We start from the raw sequence: 16,215 nt of genomic DNA, 5'->3' as shown, positions 1-16,215 counted from the left end.
TCACCAGTGTGAGAGACGTTATGAGATGATATGGCGCCCTTCGTCCCAAATCACCAGTGTGACAGACGTTATGAGATGATATGGCGCCTTTCGTCCCAAATCACCAGTGTGAGAGACGTTATGAGATGATATGGCGTCTTTCGTCCCAAATCACGATTGTGAGAGACGTTATGAGATGATATGGCGCCCTTCTTCCCAAATCACCAGTGTGAGAGACGTTATGAGATTATATGGCGCCCTCCGTCCCAAATCACTAGTGTGGGAGACGTTATGAGATGATATGGCGTCTTTCGTCCAAAATCACCAATATGAGAGACGTTATGAGATGATATGGCATCCTTCGTCCCAAATCACCAATATGAGAGACGTTATTAGATGATATGGCGCCCTTCGTCCCAAATCACGAGGGTGAGAGACGTTATGAGATGATATGGCGTCTTTCGTCCCAAGTCACCAGTGTGAGAGACGTTATGAGATGATATGGCGTCTTTCGTCCCAAATAACTAGTGTGAGAGACGTTACGAGATGATATGGCGTCTTTCGTTCACAAATAACTAGTGTGAGAGACGTTATGAGATGATATGGCGCCCTTCGTCCAAAAAAACTAGTGTGAGAGACGTTACGAGATGATATGGCGTCTTTCGTCCCAAAAAACTAGTGTGAGAGACGTTACGAGATGATATGGCGTCTTTCGTCCCAAAACACCAGTGTGAGAGACGTTACGAGATGATATGGCGTCTTTCGTTCAAAATAACTAGTGTGAGAGACGTTACGAGATGATATGGCGTCTTTCGTTCACAAATAACTAGTGTGAGAGACGTTATGAGATGATATGGCGCCCTTCGTCCAAAAAACTAGTGTGAGAGACGTTACGAGATGATATGGCGTCTTTCGTCCCAAAAAACCAGTGTGAGAGACGTTATGAGATGATATTGCGTCTTTCGTTCAAAATAACTAGTGTGAGAGACGTTACGAGATGATATGGCGTCTTTCGTTCACAAATAACCAGTGTGAGAGACGTTATGAGATGATATGGCGCCCTTCGTCCAAAATAACTAGTGTGAGAGACGTTACGCGATGATATGGCGTCTTTCGTCCCAAATAACTAGTGTGAGAGACGTTACGAGATGATATGGCGTCTTTCGTCCCAAAAAACCAGTGTGAGAGACGTTACGATATGATATGGCGTCTTTCGTCCCAAAAAACCAGTGTGAGAGACGTTTCGCGATGATATGGCGTCTTTCGTCCCAAATAACTAGTGTGAGAGACGTTACGAGATGATATGGCGTCTTTCGTTCACAAATAACTAGTGTGAGAGACGTTACGAGATGATATGGCGTCTTTCGTTCACAGTTATTGTTATTTAATGAACGGTACTGGATAATCCCTTCATCCCTGTTATGCGTTTATGATTCATGATTTTGGGACTGATCAGAAAGACAAAATGACTGACAGACGCTCACTTTAGAGCATGTTATTACTAATTCTTGAGAAGTACTGAATTGATCTTTCTCAGATTTTATAAATATGTTTGTCTCCATTGGTCGCTAATTGTTCTATTTGGATTTTGTGATTATCAGCCAAACAAAATGTCTTCAAATTTGGTTAGAAGCCTTAGCATGGGACAAATGTGAATGTTATGCACAGTTTACATAAGCATTATGTCTGCAATATCGTTAAAGTTAACACTGAATATCTTTTTGATATATCAAACATCACACTTTTCAATGTCATCTTTCTGTTTACAGGTAATGGTCAGTGGAATGTGGACACTGCTGGAAATCATACTGATAGGAGCCGTACTTTTGTACGCAACGGTGAGTCGTTTGGGTAGTGCGGAAAGCCTTCTCATTTCAATGATTTCAGGTCTTGGATATTGCCATGAATTATCTCCCCTTGCAAGTCTCTGATAGTTATATCACATCATGAAAAGAAGATGTGACGTCATTATACACGTAAGCACTCGATGACGTCGCCATTGCTTGTGAATGATTTCCAGTCTAAACAGTGTTGAACTTCTGTAACGTGATATAATGCCTGTCACAGTGAAGTTGATATCTTTTCTTTACTCACACACGAACATATATCCAAGAGAGAGAGAAACAAAGACAGAGACAGAGAGACAGATATATATATATACAGACAGACAGACAGACAGACAGACAGACATACAGAGACCAGAGAGACAGAGACAGACAAACAGAGAAAGAGACAGACAGACAGAGAAACAGAGAGAGGGGGGAGGGGGGGGGGAGAGGGAGAGTTAATAGTATGTTGTATTAAATATGTCTTTTGTTATTTTTGCTGTAGTTCCCATCCAAACGTCTTACCCGCATGGATTGTTTTTAGGAGAGAAGCGTCGAATCTATCTATAGGACTGAGGAGTTTGCAATATATGTTAACTTTAGATATGACAATAGCAAATCGAGTGCATTGTACTTGTAATAGGAACTATGGTCGACAGAAAATAGGATGCACCCTACTGGATGGCATAGGGTCGACACGCAAAGCTTGCTAACAAGTGTAATATCGTCGGCCCGGCCTGTTCACAAAATCGATATATTGGCCACCGCTCTAAGTAGTCGTTTCTTCCTGATGATTAAATGTAGTACATGTACAAGGGCGAGATGTCCAGCACATTAGTGGCAGACGTATAAACAGGGACTTGTTGCCATGTGCTGTAGAACCATCTCACATCTATATGTTGTGACGGGGTCGTCTGATATGTGTGTGTGGTGATATGTTCGTCTGACATCTGTGGGTTGTGATGGAGTCGTTTTATATTTGTGTGTTGTGATCAGATCGCCTGATATGCGTATTGTAATGAGGTGGTCTGACATCTGTGTGTTGTCATGGAGGCGTGCGACATCTGTGTGTTGTCATGGAGGCGTGCGACATCTGTGTGTTGTCATGGAGGCGTGCGACATCTGTGTGTTGTCATGGAGGCGTGCGACATATGTGTGTTGTAATGAGGTCGTTGACATCTGTGTGTTGTCATGGAGGCGTGCGACATCTGTGTGTTGTAATTAGGTCGTTGACATCTGTGTGTTGTCATGGAGGCGTGCGACATATGTATGTTGTCATGGAGGCGTGCGACATCTGTGTTTTGTAATGAGGTCATCTGACATCTGTGTGTTGTCGTGGAGGCGTGCGACATCTGTGTGTTGTCATGGAAGCGTGTGACATCTGTGTGTTGTAATGAGGTCGTCTGACATCTGTGTTTTGTCATGGAGGCGTGCGACATCTGTGTGATGTCATGGAGGCGTGTGACATCTGTGTGTTGTAATGAGGTCGTCTGACATCTGTATGTTATCATGGAGACGTGCGACATCTGTGTGTTGTGGAGGCATGCGACATCTGTGTGTTGTAATGAGGTCGTCTGACATCTGTGTGTGTTGTCATTGAGTCGTCTATCATTTTTGTGTTGTAATGGAGACCGTCTACTATCTGTGTTGTGATTAAGTTGTGTGACACATGTGTTCTGCCGGTGTCGTCTGACATTGGGTGTTGTTATGTTATCAACATCTGTTTGTTGTGAAGAGGTCGTAGTATTTCTGTGTTTTGATGGGGTCGTTTCTGTGTTTGGATGGGGTCGTTTGATATCTGTGTTTGGATGGGGTCGTTAGATATCTGTGTTTTGATTGGGTCGTTTGATATCTGTGTTTTGATTGGGTCGTTTGATATCTGTGTTTTGATTGGGTCGTTTGATATCTGTGTTTTGATGGGATCTCCTGAGTTATAATTAAGTTGTCAGAAATATTTATCTTGTGTTTTATTCATCTGCATCTATGTGTTGTGAAGGGATCATCTGATTTTTGTGTGTTTTGATGAAGACATCCAACGTCTGTATGTTATGATGGAAGCGTCTAACATCTGTTTGTTATGATGGAAGCGTCTAACATCTGTGTGTTATGATGGAAGCGTCTAACATCTGTGTGTTATGATGGAAGCGTCTAACATCTGTGTGTTATTATGGAAGTGTCTAACATCAGTGTGTTATGATAGAAGCGTCTAACATGTGTGTGTTATGATGGAAGCGTGTAACATCAGTGTGATATGATGGAAGCGTCTAACACCTGTGTGTTATTATGGAAGCGTCTAACATCAGTGTGCTGTGGTGGAGGCTTCTGACATCAGTGTGTTCAGATAGAGACTTCTGACATCGGTGTGTTCAGATAGAGGCTTCTGACATCGGTGTGTTCAGATAGAGGCTTCTGACATTAGTGTTCGGATAGAGGCTTCTGACATCGGTGTGTTCAGATAGAGACTTCTGACATCAGTGTGTTCAGATAGAGGCTTCTGACATTAGTGTGTTCAGATAGAGGCTTCTGACATCAGTGTGTTCGGATAGAGGCTTCTGACATCAGTGTGTTCGGATAGAGGCTTCTGACGTCAGTGTGTTCAGATAGAGGCTACTGACATCAGTGTGTTCAGATAGAGGCTTCTGACATCGGTGTGTTCGGATAGATGCTTCTGACATCAGTGTGTTCAGATAGAGGCTTCTGACATCAGTGTGTTCAGATAGAGGCTTCTGACATTAGTGTGTTCAGATAGAGACTTCTGACATCGGTGTGTTCAGATAGAGGCTTCTGACATTAGTGTTCGGATAGAGGCTTCTGACATCAGTGTGTTCAGATAGAGGCTTCTGACATTAGTGTTCGGATAGAGGCTTCTGACATCGATGTGTTCAGATAGAGGCTTCTGACATCAGTGTGTTCAGATAGAGGCTTCTGACATCGGTGTGTTCAGATAGAGGCTTCTGACATTAAGATAGAGACTTCTGACATCGGTGTGTTCAGATAGAGGCTTCTGACATCAGTGTGTGTGTTCAGATAGAGGCTTCTGACATGTGTTCAGTGTGTTGTTCAGATAGAGGCTTCAGATAGAGGCTTCTGACATCAGTGTGTTCAGATAGAGGCTTCTGACATTAGTGTGTTCAGATAGAGGCTTCTGACATCAGTGTGTTCAGATAGAGGCTTCTGACATTAGTGTGTTCAGATAGAGGCTTCTGACATTAGTGTTCGGATAGAGGCTTCTGACATTAGTGTGTTCAGATAGAGGCTTCTGACATCGGTGTGTTCAGATAGAGGCTTCTGACATTAGTGTGTTCAGATAGAGGCTTCTGACATCAGTGTGTTCAGATAGAGGCTTCTGACATTAGTGTGTTCAGATAGAGGCTTCTGACATTAGTGTGTTCAGATAGAGGCTTCTGACATCGGTGTGTTCAGTGTGTTGTGTTCAGATAGAGGCTTCTGACATCAGTGTGTTCAGATAGAGGCTTCTGACATTTCTGACATCGATGTGTTCAGTTTCTGACATCAGTGTGTTCAGATAGAGGCTTCTGACATCTGTGTGTTCAGATAGAGGCTTCTGACATTAGTGTGTTCAGATAGAGACTTCTGACATCGGTGTGTTCAGATAGAGGCTTCTGACATCGGTGTGTTCAGATAGAGGCTTCTGACATTAGTGTGTTCAGATAGAGGCTTCTGACATTAGTGTTCGGATAGAGGCTTCTGACATTAGTGTGTTCAGATAGAGGCTTCTGACATCGATGTGTTCAGATAGAGACTTCTGACATTAGTGTGTTCAGATAGAGGCTTCTGACATCGGTGTGTTCAGATAGAGGCTACTGACATCGATGTGTTCAGATAGAGGCTTCTGACATCGATGTGTTCAGATAGAGGCTTCTGACATTAGTGTGTTCAGATAGAGGCTTCTGACATCGGTGTGTTCAGGTAGAGTTTTCTGACATCGGTGTGTTCAAATAGAGGCTACTGACATCGATGTGTTCAGATAGAGGCTTCTGACATCGGTGTGTTCAGATAGAGGCTACTGACATCGGTGTGTTCAGATAGAGGCTTCTGACATCAGTGTGTTCAGATAGAGGCTACTGACATCGATGTGTTCAGATAGAGGCTTCTGACATCGATGTGTTCAGATAGAGGCTACTGACATCAGTGTGTTCAGATAGAGGCTTCTGACATCAGTGTGTTCGGATAGAGGCTTCTGACATCAGTGTGTTCAGATAGAGGCTTCTGACATCGATGTGTTCAGATAGAGGCTACTGACATCAGTGTGTTCAGATAGAGGCTTCTGACATCAGTGTGTTCGGATAGAGGCTTCTGACATCGGTTTAAAGTGAAGGGGCTATCCGATGAGTTTGTTGTGATGTAATAGTCTGACATCTGTCTGTCAGTATGGAAGCGTCTGACATCTGCATGTTCTTGGTGGAGGGGTCTAATCTGTTTGATCTGATAGAGGCTTTGGACATCTTTGTGCTGTCACGGAGTCGTCTGACATCTTTGTGTTGTCAAGGAGTCGTCTGACATCTTTGTGCTGTCACGGAGTCGTCTGACATCTTTGTGTTGTCACGGAGTCGTCTGACATCTTTGTGTTGTCACGGAGTCCTCTGACACCTTTGTGTTGTCATGGAGTCGTCTGACATCTTTGTGTTGTCAAGGAGTCGTCTGACATCTTTGTGCTGTCACGGTGTCGTCTCACATCTTTGTGTTGTCATGGAGTCGTCTGACATCTTTGTGTTGTCACGGAGTCGTCTGACATCTTTGTGTTGTCAAGGAGTCGTCTGACATCTTTGTGTTGTCATGGAGTCGTCTGACATCTTTGTGTTGTCAAGGAGTCGTCTGACATCTTTGTGCTGTCACGGTGTCGTCTCACATCTTTGTGTTGTCATGGAGTCGTCTGACATCTTTGTGTTGTCACGGTGTCGTCTCACATCTTTGTGTCGTCACGGAGTCGTCTCACATCTTTGTGTTGTCACGGAGTCGTCTGACATCTTTGTGTTGTCACGGAGTCGTCTGACATCTTTGTGTTGTCACAGTGTCGTCTCACATCTTTGTGTTGTCAAGGAGTCGTCTGACATCTTTGTGTTGTCATGGAGTCGTCTGACATCTTTGTGTTGTCACGGAGTCGTCTGACATCTTTGTGTTGTCAAGGAGTCGTCTGACATCTTTGTGTTGTCACGGAGTCGTCTGACATCTTTGTGTTGTCACGGAGTCCTCTGACACCTTTGTGTTGTCACGGAGTCGTCTGACATCTTTGTGTTGTCACGGAGTCGTCTGACATACATAATCGGAATTGACAGACGATTATATCCATTTCCAGGTAATCCTTCAGTACTTTAAGCCAACAGCTACTATATGCTTGGTGATCCCGTGGTTCCGGGAACTGGGCTTCGCAATAGTCTACGGCGCCTTGATATTAAAAGTGTACAGGTAAGGAGATGTGGTATCGTGTTTACTGTTTTATTGTGAATTATTTTAAAGACTAATGATTGTATACTTTGGACCAAATTTATTTTTCGTACCTCTTTTAAATAATAAAAGATTTTGCATTCTTCCTTTGAGTTTTGTTTATGCAATGCTATATTTAGAGTACGGTACAAATATTTATCAGAGCATATCTATGTTACAAATATAATGCTTGACTGAGATGCAATATGTACATGGGGTCAATTTAATTGCCTAATGGGACAAGCTACTGATCTTATAACCTTTGTATTGTAGATTACTGGCGGAGTTCCAGTCACGTAAAGCACACAGAGTGCACGTCCGGGATAAGGACCTACTGAAATACTTGTTGTGTGTGGTGGTCGTCGTGCTTGGATATATGTCAGCATGGACGACAGTTACCCTTGACCATTTACGCGAAGGAAAGGCCCTATTAGAGATAGGAACCACCCCTGGAGATGGGTTAAAATACTCAGTTTGTAAAGTTGGTTGGTGGGACTACGTCATAGAAGTAGGTAAGTAAAACGTGCACATACACGTCCATTTTATTTTTTAATCTTGTTGATCTTGGACGCTGATTGCTTCTGCTCGGATCTGGTGAATGTTCCGCCTTTGTGTCTTTCTGCAGTATACCTTGCAAAATACGAAGAAGTTTGATATCGAAACGTCAGTAATGACGTGCGTGTTTCCTAATGACGTTAAGATGGATACGAAGATTCCGGATAATTTACATATATTTTATACAATAACTTAATGGTAATAATCAATATTGCTAGATATATTATAAATTGTGACATATGGATGAGTATTAGTCGTTTTTAACCTGTTCAACCAGGTGTTACTTCTCCCAATTTTTAGGAACTCATTTAGCACTGTTTAGATAAAACCAGTGTCACGTATTCTGCAGACATTTTTGTCGAACGCTACACCATGTTCCTCTTTCGTCTCCCTGTCTGAAATGTTCTTCAACCACTAACGGCTGTATGGTTTCTTGGAGTATATCCGCGACAGCTGGTATTCCGTTAGCCTTATTATGAAGAAGATAGCAAGATATGTTTTAAATGTTGCCATATTCATTGACTGTTGCAAGATCCAACTGATGGTATCCACTTCACAAATCAAGTTAACATCATGGAGGTCATGAATGTACTCCTCTGTTGTCCTCTATATCTACACAGGAGTTAATTTGTCTTTGTTGGTATCACAATTGGTGATAGTCCTCAAGAAGTGGGAGTACCCTCCACCTTATTTACGATTTCTCCGTCCAACAACCTGTTGATTTTTTCCGCCTTGTCAGATAAATAGTGAACACCTATTGGGTTGTGCAGTTGAATCATTGTGAAATTTCTTCTACCTTCCTTTCAATTTTTCCATTCCATGGACTTTCCTTCACTGTATGAAATCAGAATATCCCTAGCCTAACAGGATTTTGACTTACACACCATCGCACATGCTTTCTGGTTCAATAAGTTGACAGGAGATACTGTGTCAAAAGGTGTGCATATGGACCTGATTGCTACCTTGATTGTAGGGGACTTCGGTGATACTGCTGATATATTCACCTATAGGTGTTCCGTCATCACTTCAGGCCAACATATTCTTTAGCCTATGTACTACCTTCATGTAGGATTTAATTTGTTTGCACGAAATGCACACTATATTAAAATGACTTTTTGAAATTATAAGCAAGTTTTATGTTTCGCGGGGCCTTGTGGTGAGCCGCAGTTCAGACACTGTATCGCTGTTGATCTCAGTCCTTTGATGACTGGGTAATCCCACTTCATCTGCTTTCTTGACTTCTCAGCAGCATTTTGTAGATTTTTTTTTTTTTTTACTTTTTATAACCGAAGCTGTCGCGTCTGACAATTCTAAAGTTCTAGATTTATATTTGGGTTTACTATTGTTCTATGGAGGAACTTTTGTCTCGGCTCTGTTATAATAGAAAAAAAATCATAAAATCATGTTTACGTCATTAAGAATAACAACAGGCAGACATTGTGTTCTTCATTTTGAATTGCTATTTGGTTTACAGAAACTTCAGTCTTGCGATTGAAAGGTATAATTTGACGTATTGCTTTTGAAAAAAACATACTGTACGGTTTGAATTTACTTTTAAGGCTCATGCACCACTCATGTAACTTTTCATCATATTTTCATTTTTCCGATTCGCTTTGCCTCGATCCCAAAGACGTAAGAGAGGACATTGCTGTACATATCATCAGTACATTTGCTCACACGTAAAACAGCTGTTTCATATGCCAATAAAAAACGTCGGTATAACGCAGTTTAATGAACACGTGATCTAGCAAAATATTAACATTTCCGTCAACAATTATCTTGCAGATGTTCTCGATAATTTTCTCATCTATCTATGGTTGTCTACAGATTTCATGCGAAATGAAATCTGTTCTGTCGGTTGGACTTTGCTATCAGTATATCAAATAAGAGTGCTCGGATAATTTTGGCATCTTTTCAAAGCTACTTTCGTTGTAGTTTGACAGTTCAAACGTCAGCCATTAACGAGATATCGTCGAGCGCTGAGGAAGGTTTAGGCTACATGACCCTACCGTAATTTACAAATTAGTAACCCCGTAAGCTTTCGTATCAGTTTTTCATCATCTCAGTTATGCCTATACTACGTAATATCCCACCTTTATCAATTGCGGAGTGAGTTACATAACCCATTTTATAGATAATATCCATTTCATTGAAAATCAAAAGTAAAATTTCAAAACGTAAAATTTTAGCATATATTTACAAGAATATTATAAAACTTACATAATATTTTGGAAATATATATATTAACTAGATAACTAAAAATAACAAGCTAGCATCAGTTCCTTAGACCTACGTACATACGATAACTGCAATAAAATTACAAAGCGACACTTATTGGTACTAAAGACATAACATACGTATTATCACTCCTGTGCTAATTATACACAGTTATCCCTTACTTTGCTGCTTTTCATTTATAAAGGCACTGAAAGCTGAAGTTAGCTACAATGTTAGTTGTCGAACCTTACGATTCCCTTCTTAATGACCTAGTACAGAACAATTGCAGTGGAAAAATGTTACCATTCGTTGATGTGTTAATGAATACCGCAATAGTTGATTTCAGTCACGTGACTGTCTGTTCTGTCTATATACAGCCACGGAACAAAAGTCACTCCCCAAGATGAAAGTATTTTGTAATAGATCCATTATCTCTTAAAACATGATGTGCTCCGCCGCGAGGGACGGAAAACCATAGTGATGAAAGACTGAATGGCATGTACAGCTCGGATAAGGTCAACAATATCAGCTAATGTGGCCCCTGTGACCTTGAATACATGTCAATGTCATTCGTTTTCGCAAACTTTGTCAGGCGTCATTCCAAAGCCCCACCAGTCAAATATCATTGTCTTTCAACCAAGTATGATGATTTTGAGGTATTTTGAAATACCAACGTTAGTTGACGGTTTACATTTGACTACTGTGATATCAACCACAATTTAAGGCATTTTTTATTCGTATGATATGCCCGGTTTATATACGATTATTTTAGTCATTTCTTGTAATTAAAAGATGGTTTTTCGACATTTGAACAAAGTTGATTCATGTAACTTTAAATGTGGGTCAAGGTTATTCCTTTCACAAACTTTGTCGGGTTTCCACACAGGAATATAGATGTAAAATAAGAAGTTGAAGGTTTTAATCAATTTGACCCCTGTGACCTTGAATATGAGTCAAGGTCGGATGGGATTAATCCCAGGAACTTTCCAGCCTTCTGGCCATATTATGTAGTACTGTGTTGAAAATGAGCTAATTTAATAAAACTCATATAGTAGTACCAGGTAGCTAAAAGTTGTCTTTGACTGTGGTCACCCAGTGTTACTGACAGTAACTAAAAATAAGTCTAATTACTCACATTGCTGGGCTCCGAGAAGTGAAAAAAAAAACAAATATTCTACATAATAATTTATTTCTTTATCAAAGTTTCAAGATGACAGTAGTAGTTTCTAGGCTGTAGTGACTCAATACTGCTTTATCGCAGCAGCGCATTTATCAGAACATAATTTGATTAAACACAAATGTGACCCAAAATGTTTGAAAATCAAACTTATTTAGTGGTACAACTCTCAAAAGAATTATTTCAATTCTGAGTCAAAGACGATCGGAATTCTACACTGAAATTTCAGCATTCTTCAATCATGCATATTGCATAACAAAATTGCACATTTCAAAACTCGGAATAAAACCTTAACTAAGCAAAGGTTTATATCAGAAAACATGTCAATAGTAGCACGATGTCAAAAGGAAAGTTTTTTTTTCAATCTGTTAATTCAATCCTACAACCCATAAATACTCTCATACCAAACATTAGTATCCTCATAATATGAGAGTATGTTTTATTGCCAGTGTGTATACGTGACTCATTTTCTTTAGAAACAACTGGTGAGTTTTAGACCAACAGATAAATAAAAAAAATTGTAATTAGTTTTTCATATAAAAAGAGTTAAATAAGAAATATTGCTCATTTGAGAAAAGACCAAACATTAAGGATTATAAATAAGACGCGCACACAGATATATATTAACGAACCTTTTCAAAACATAACGTTATTTTTTTAATTTTCTACTTTGAACTGTAGTTTATATAGGAAAATTCCATTTTTATTCTTTTCGAAATAATTCAAACGTGGATAGAATTATTAATATTAGACCCCCAGGGGCTGTTGGGATGGGCCAAAAAAGGGTCAAATTGACTGTCGTTTCATAAATGTTCTCAATACCCAGATACGATAAACTGTTCATGAATGGAAAAGTTTATATAGGAATCACATTTTTGAGTGTAATTTCCATTAATTCAAACTTGGTTAGAAAGTCAAACTTTTTAAGATAAATAACAAGAAGCTTTAACTCAGGTGATTATTAAGGCCTTTGGGCCTCTTGCTTAGCATTAACTATATGAAGATAATGTAGATTTCTTGTGTCTAAATTAATTTCAGTGCCAGTCCTGTATAAGATATATTTTAATTTGGACTAAAAAAAATTCTAAATATAGAATTATATGATATTCATTAATATCTTTGTAACTATCATCACACTTGATAGTTCTACATGGGTATATAGACGTAAACATTTCGTTTGTTTATATGTAATCTTCATCAATATTTACTTGTTTTAATTTATCTTTTAGATCTAAGGGGCAGATAATTCACCATCAATTAAAAAAACTGTTTGGGGTAAAAAAAATGTACACCTCGTAATTGCTTACAAAATTTGAAAGTTCACAGGGGTTGAATTTGGTAAAACATTCAAATAATTTTTGATTGACCATAAGGCCTAGTATAACGATATTTTTGTTGGTTTCCGGCAATACGAGGGAAAAGAAATAACTTTAACCATATTAAGGGTTCAAAAGTTGTCAAAAAATGAAATTCTTTAACTCATTGTTTGAATGTCAGTAATGTGAAATGTTAAATACAGGTAATCGATGCAGGCCCATTGGGCCTATTGTTCGTTGTTACCATGCGAACTCATGTTGATCCCATTTTAAAAGTTCTCCTAATAACGCTATCTTGGAACACTCCAATATTTGGGCCTGTCTGATACCATAGCAACAAAACATACATAAAACATAATACTTTACACTTTTCAATATTTATTATCTAAATACTTAATTCGAACGGACGTTATTCTATTTTAACCAAATTGCAGTAATATTGGCTAAACAAACAATTCAACACCCAATGTTCAGAATATATATTTACTTTTTGTCTATGAGATATATGTAATGTACGTTTCAGCCACCTGAAAATCGTTATTATCATAATAACGTGATGTAAGTCTATAATGAGAATTAGCTGAGGTGACGTGCAAGGCTATGCCGTAATGTAGGTCAACATGGCTTTCATCTTATTGTCTTGTGTCATGTGATCTAAAAAGTATCTGTATTACCATGAATACAATATAGATTAACTATGAAGTAGTGATAGGCCTTTATTCATAATGTAAATCTATATCAATGAACACATATCACTGCGCTCGAGATGCTAGCATTATCGATGTATGATATGAAATTTCACTTCAAACGTTTAAAGAGTCATTCCTAATGGTAGTTATTTTATCTTTCAGCTGAGCTAACGTTCCTGTGTTTTGGGATTTACCTATGTTACAAGGTGAGAGCTGCACCGTCCGATTACTCAGAAGGAACGTACATCTCGGCAGCAATCTGTTACGAAGCTGTTGTTTCTTGTATATTCTATGTGTTAAGGTAAGCTTTTATTTTGTTTAAATCTACATCTAAAACGACCTGTATCATCTACCTTTATAAACGACCTGTATCATCTACCTTTATAAACGACCTGTATCAGCTACCTTTATAAACGATCTGTATCAGCTAACTTTATAAACGACCTATATCAGCTACCTTTATAAACGACCTGTGTCAGCTACCTTTATAAACGATCTGTATCAGCTAACTTTATAAAGACCTGTATCAGCTACCTTTATAAACGATCTGTATCAGCTAACTTTATAAACGACCTGTATCAGCTAACTTTATAAACGACCTGTATCAGCTACCTTTATAAACGACCTGTGTCAGCTACCTTTATAAACGACCTGTATCAGCTACCTTTATAAAGACCTGTATCAGCTACCTTTATAAACGACCTGTATCAGCTACCTTTATAAAGACCTGTATCAGCTACCTTTATAAAGACCTGTATCAGCTACCTTTATAAACGACCTGTGTCAGCTACCTTTATAAACGACCTGTATCAGCTACCTTTATAAACGACCTGTGTCAGCTACCTTTATAAACGACCTGTATCAGCTACCTTTATAAACGACCTGTATCAGCTACCTTTACAAACGACCTGTATCAGCTACCTTTATAAACGACCTGTGTCAGCTACCTTTATAAACGACCTGTATCAGTTACCTTTATAAACGACCTGTATCAGCTACCTTTATAAACGACCTGTATCAGCTACCTTTATAAACGACCTGTATCAGCTACCTTTATAAACGACCTATATCAGCTACCTTTATAAACGACCTGTATCAGCTACCTTTATAAAGACCTGTATCAGCTACCTTTATAAACGACCTTTATCAGCTACCTTTATAAACGACCTGTATCAGCTACCTTTATAAACGACCTATATCAGCTACCTTTATAAACGACCTGTATTATCTACCTTTATAAACGACATGTATTATCTACCTTTATAAACGACCTGTATCAGCTACCTTTATAAACGACCTGTATCAGCTACCTTTATAAACGACCTGTATCAGCTACCTTTATAAACGACCTATATCAGCTACCTTTATAAACGTCAAAAATGTCAAAATGTTTCACCAAATTTCCTTTTTTTTTAATGTTTTCGTCGTAAAGTTCATGAAAATCAAAAAGAAATAATTTACTTAAAAACGAAATCAATCTCTACAAATATTTTAGTAAAAATAAACAAAACAATATAAACAAATCGGGTTATATTTACTGGGCACAATATTTACGGTTAAAATACACAGCTGTAAAAACCACAAGAAAAAAAACCTGAAACAATATATCAGAGAGCCTATATTATAACCGTAAATCTAGTGGATGTACCGTCACATCTGAAAGTCTAATGGATACTTTACAGAAATCATTGGTTGCCCATCATGCTCGAACTCGTCATTTGAAAGTAGGGTTTGCAAATAAGAATCAAGAATATTTTACACTAAAAATCGGTTCAAGCTAATATTCAATCATACTTTCAAAACAGAAATACTCCTGTAATTTCCTACAGTTTCTCCAAGCCAACTGCATCCAAAATTTCTGCTACAAGCAAACACTGCGGTAACCACGATAATTTTCATGAAGGGTCGCGAAACCACACTAATTTATTTAAATATGGATTACAAGATTCTGTTTAAAACTCTGCCAGGGAATGGGTGAAACAAGAACATGCTGTGTTGGGCTCATTTTCTGAATGGGTTAAATCTGTTCGTTCCATCATTCTTAAAATAATTAGCGACTTGATGTCTAAAATGAAAACAAAACGTAGGTCATCGTTCCTGTATCCTGATGTTAAATCCACACTTCCAGATTCACAATGAACAGGTATGTTATTGTACCTGCAGATAAGGCGTGCAATAACTTGATTCTTGTCTGCAGACATTATTACATTTCCTTTATAAAAAAAGAACTGGGCTTGCTTGTTATGATGAAAACCCCACCTATACATTATGCAAACTTTCATAAGAAGATACACTGGCTAATCTTGGTTCGGTTTTACAACCCTTTAGATTGACTATTAATGATCAGGATACGGACCTCCCTTGTTTATATTTGATCGATAAACTTCACAAGAATCCATATAAACAACGTTTAATTGCTGGCTCGTCTAGCCCTTCAACCTAACCTTTGACAAACCTATTAACTACCATTCTTAGCACTATCAAATCTGGATTTCAGTCTTATTGTGATACTGTTTAGAGGTGAAACTAATAGCTTGTGGAATTAAAAGACTGCCTTGGAACTTTCGGCCAATCTTCTAAAAACATTTCTTCTGTGAGACCGTTAAAGTTTTCCGCTCTATACACCAGTATACCCTATTCTTTCAGTTTAGTTTCGATCCCTCTTTGTTATGAGAGCATCCTTTTCTAAGAAAGGAGACAGGCAATATAATATATGGCTGTGAACTAAATTGAAGCTGATTTTGTGAAAAGTACGTCTAAATCGAAGAAGAAATATACGGAGGACGAAATCATAAAAATGATGGAGTTCTGGTGATAAAATTTTCAGCGAGTTTGATGATGGGATCTTCCGCCATTGGCATACCTTTGGGAACTGATTGTGCCCCTCTGTTGGCTGCATTTTTCATACGAGACTAAATTTATCAGAGAGCATATCCAAAACAGATCACCAAGGCTTTGCCAAGTCCTTTAATTTCACTTTTAGATATATTGATGACGTCTTTAAATTTGAA

The 16,215-nt window shown here is 38.7% G+C and overlaps 1 protein-coding gene across 1 annotated transcript in view; it reads left to right on the top strand.

Moving 5' to 3' along the window:
- Window positions 1–16,215, top strand: part of LOC132548865 (probable G-protein coupled receptor 158) — a 55,829-nt gene that overhangs the window by 27,957 nt on the left and 11,657 nt on the right. Inside the window, exons 4-7 of the mRNA XM_060212761.1 lie at window positions 1,749–1,817; window positions 7,123–7,232; window positions 7,524–7,762; window positions 13,367–13,505. Coding sequence (XP_060068744.1) covers window positions 1,749–1,817; window positions 7,123–7,232; window positions 7,524–7,762; window positions 13,367–13,505 — 557 coding nt within the window. The remainder of the gene's footprint in view (window positions 1–1,748; window positions 1,818–7,122; window positions 7,233–7,523; window positions 7,763–13,366; window positions 13,506–16,215) is intronic.

This window comes from Ylistrum balloti, unplaced genomic scaffold, assembly GCF_031769215.1.
Source record: "Ylistrum balloti isolate Yb309-2 unplaced genomic scaffold, AGI_CSIRO_Ybal_v1 Utg370030, whole genome shotgun sequence".
Taxonomy (NCBI): domain Eukaryota; kingdom Metazoa; phylum Mollusca; class Bivalvia; order Pectinida; family Pectinidae; genus Ylistrum; species Ylistrum balloti.
The sequence above is the reverse complement of the archived record's forward strand: the minus strand, read 5'-3'. Positions and strand labels throughout refer to the sequence as shown.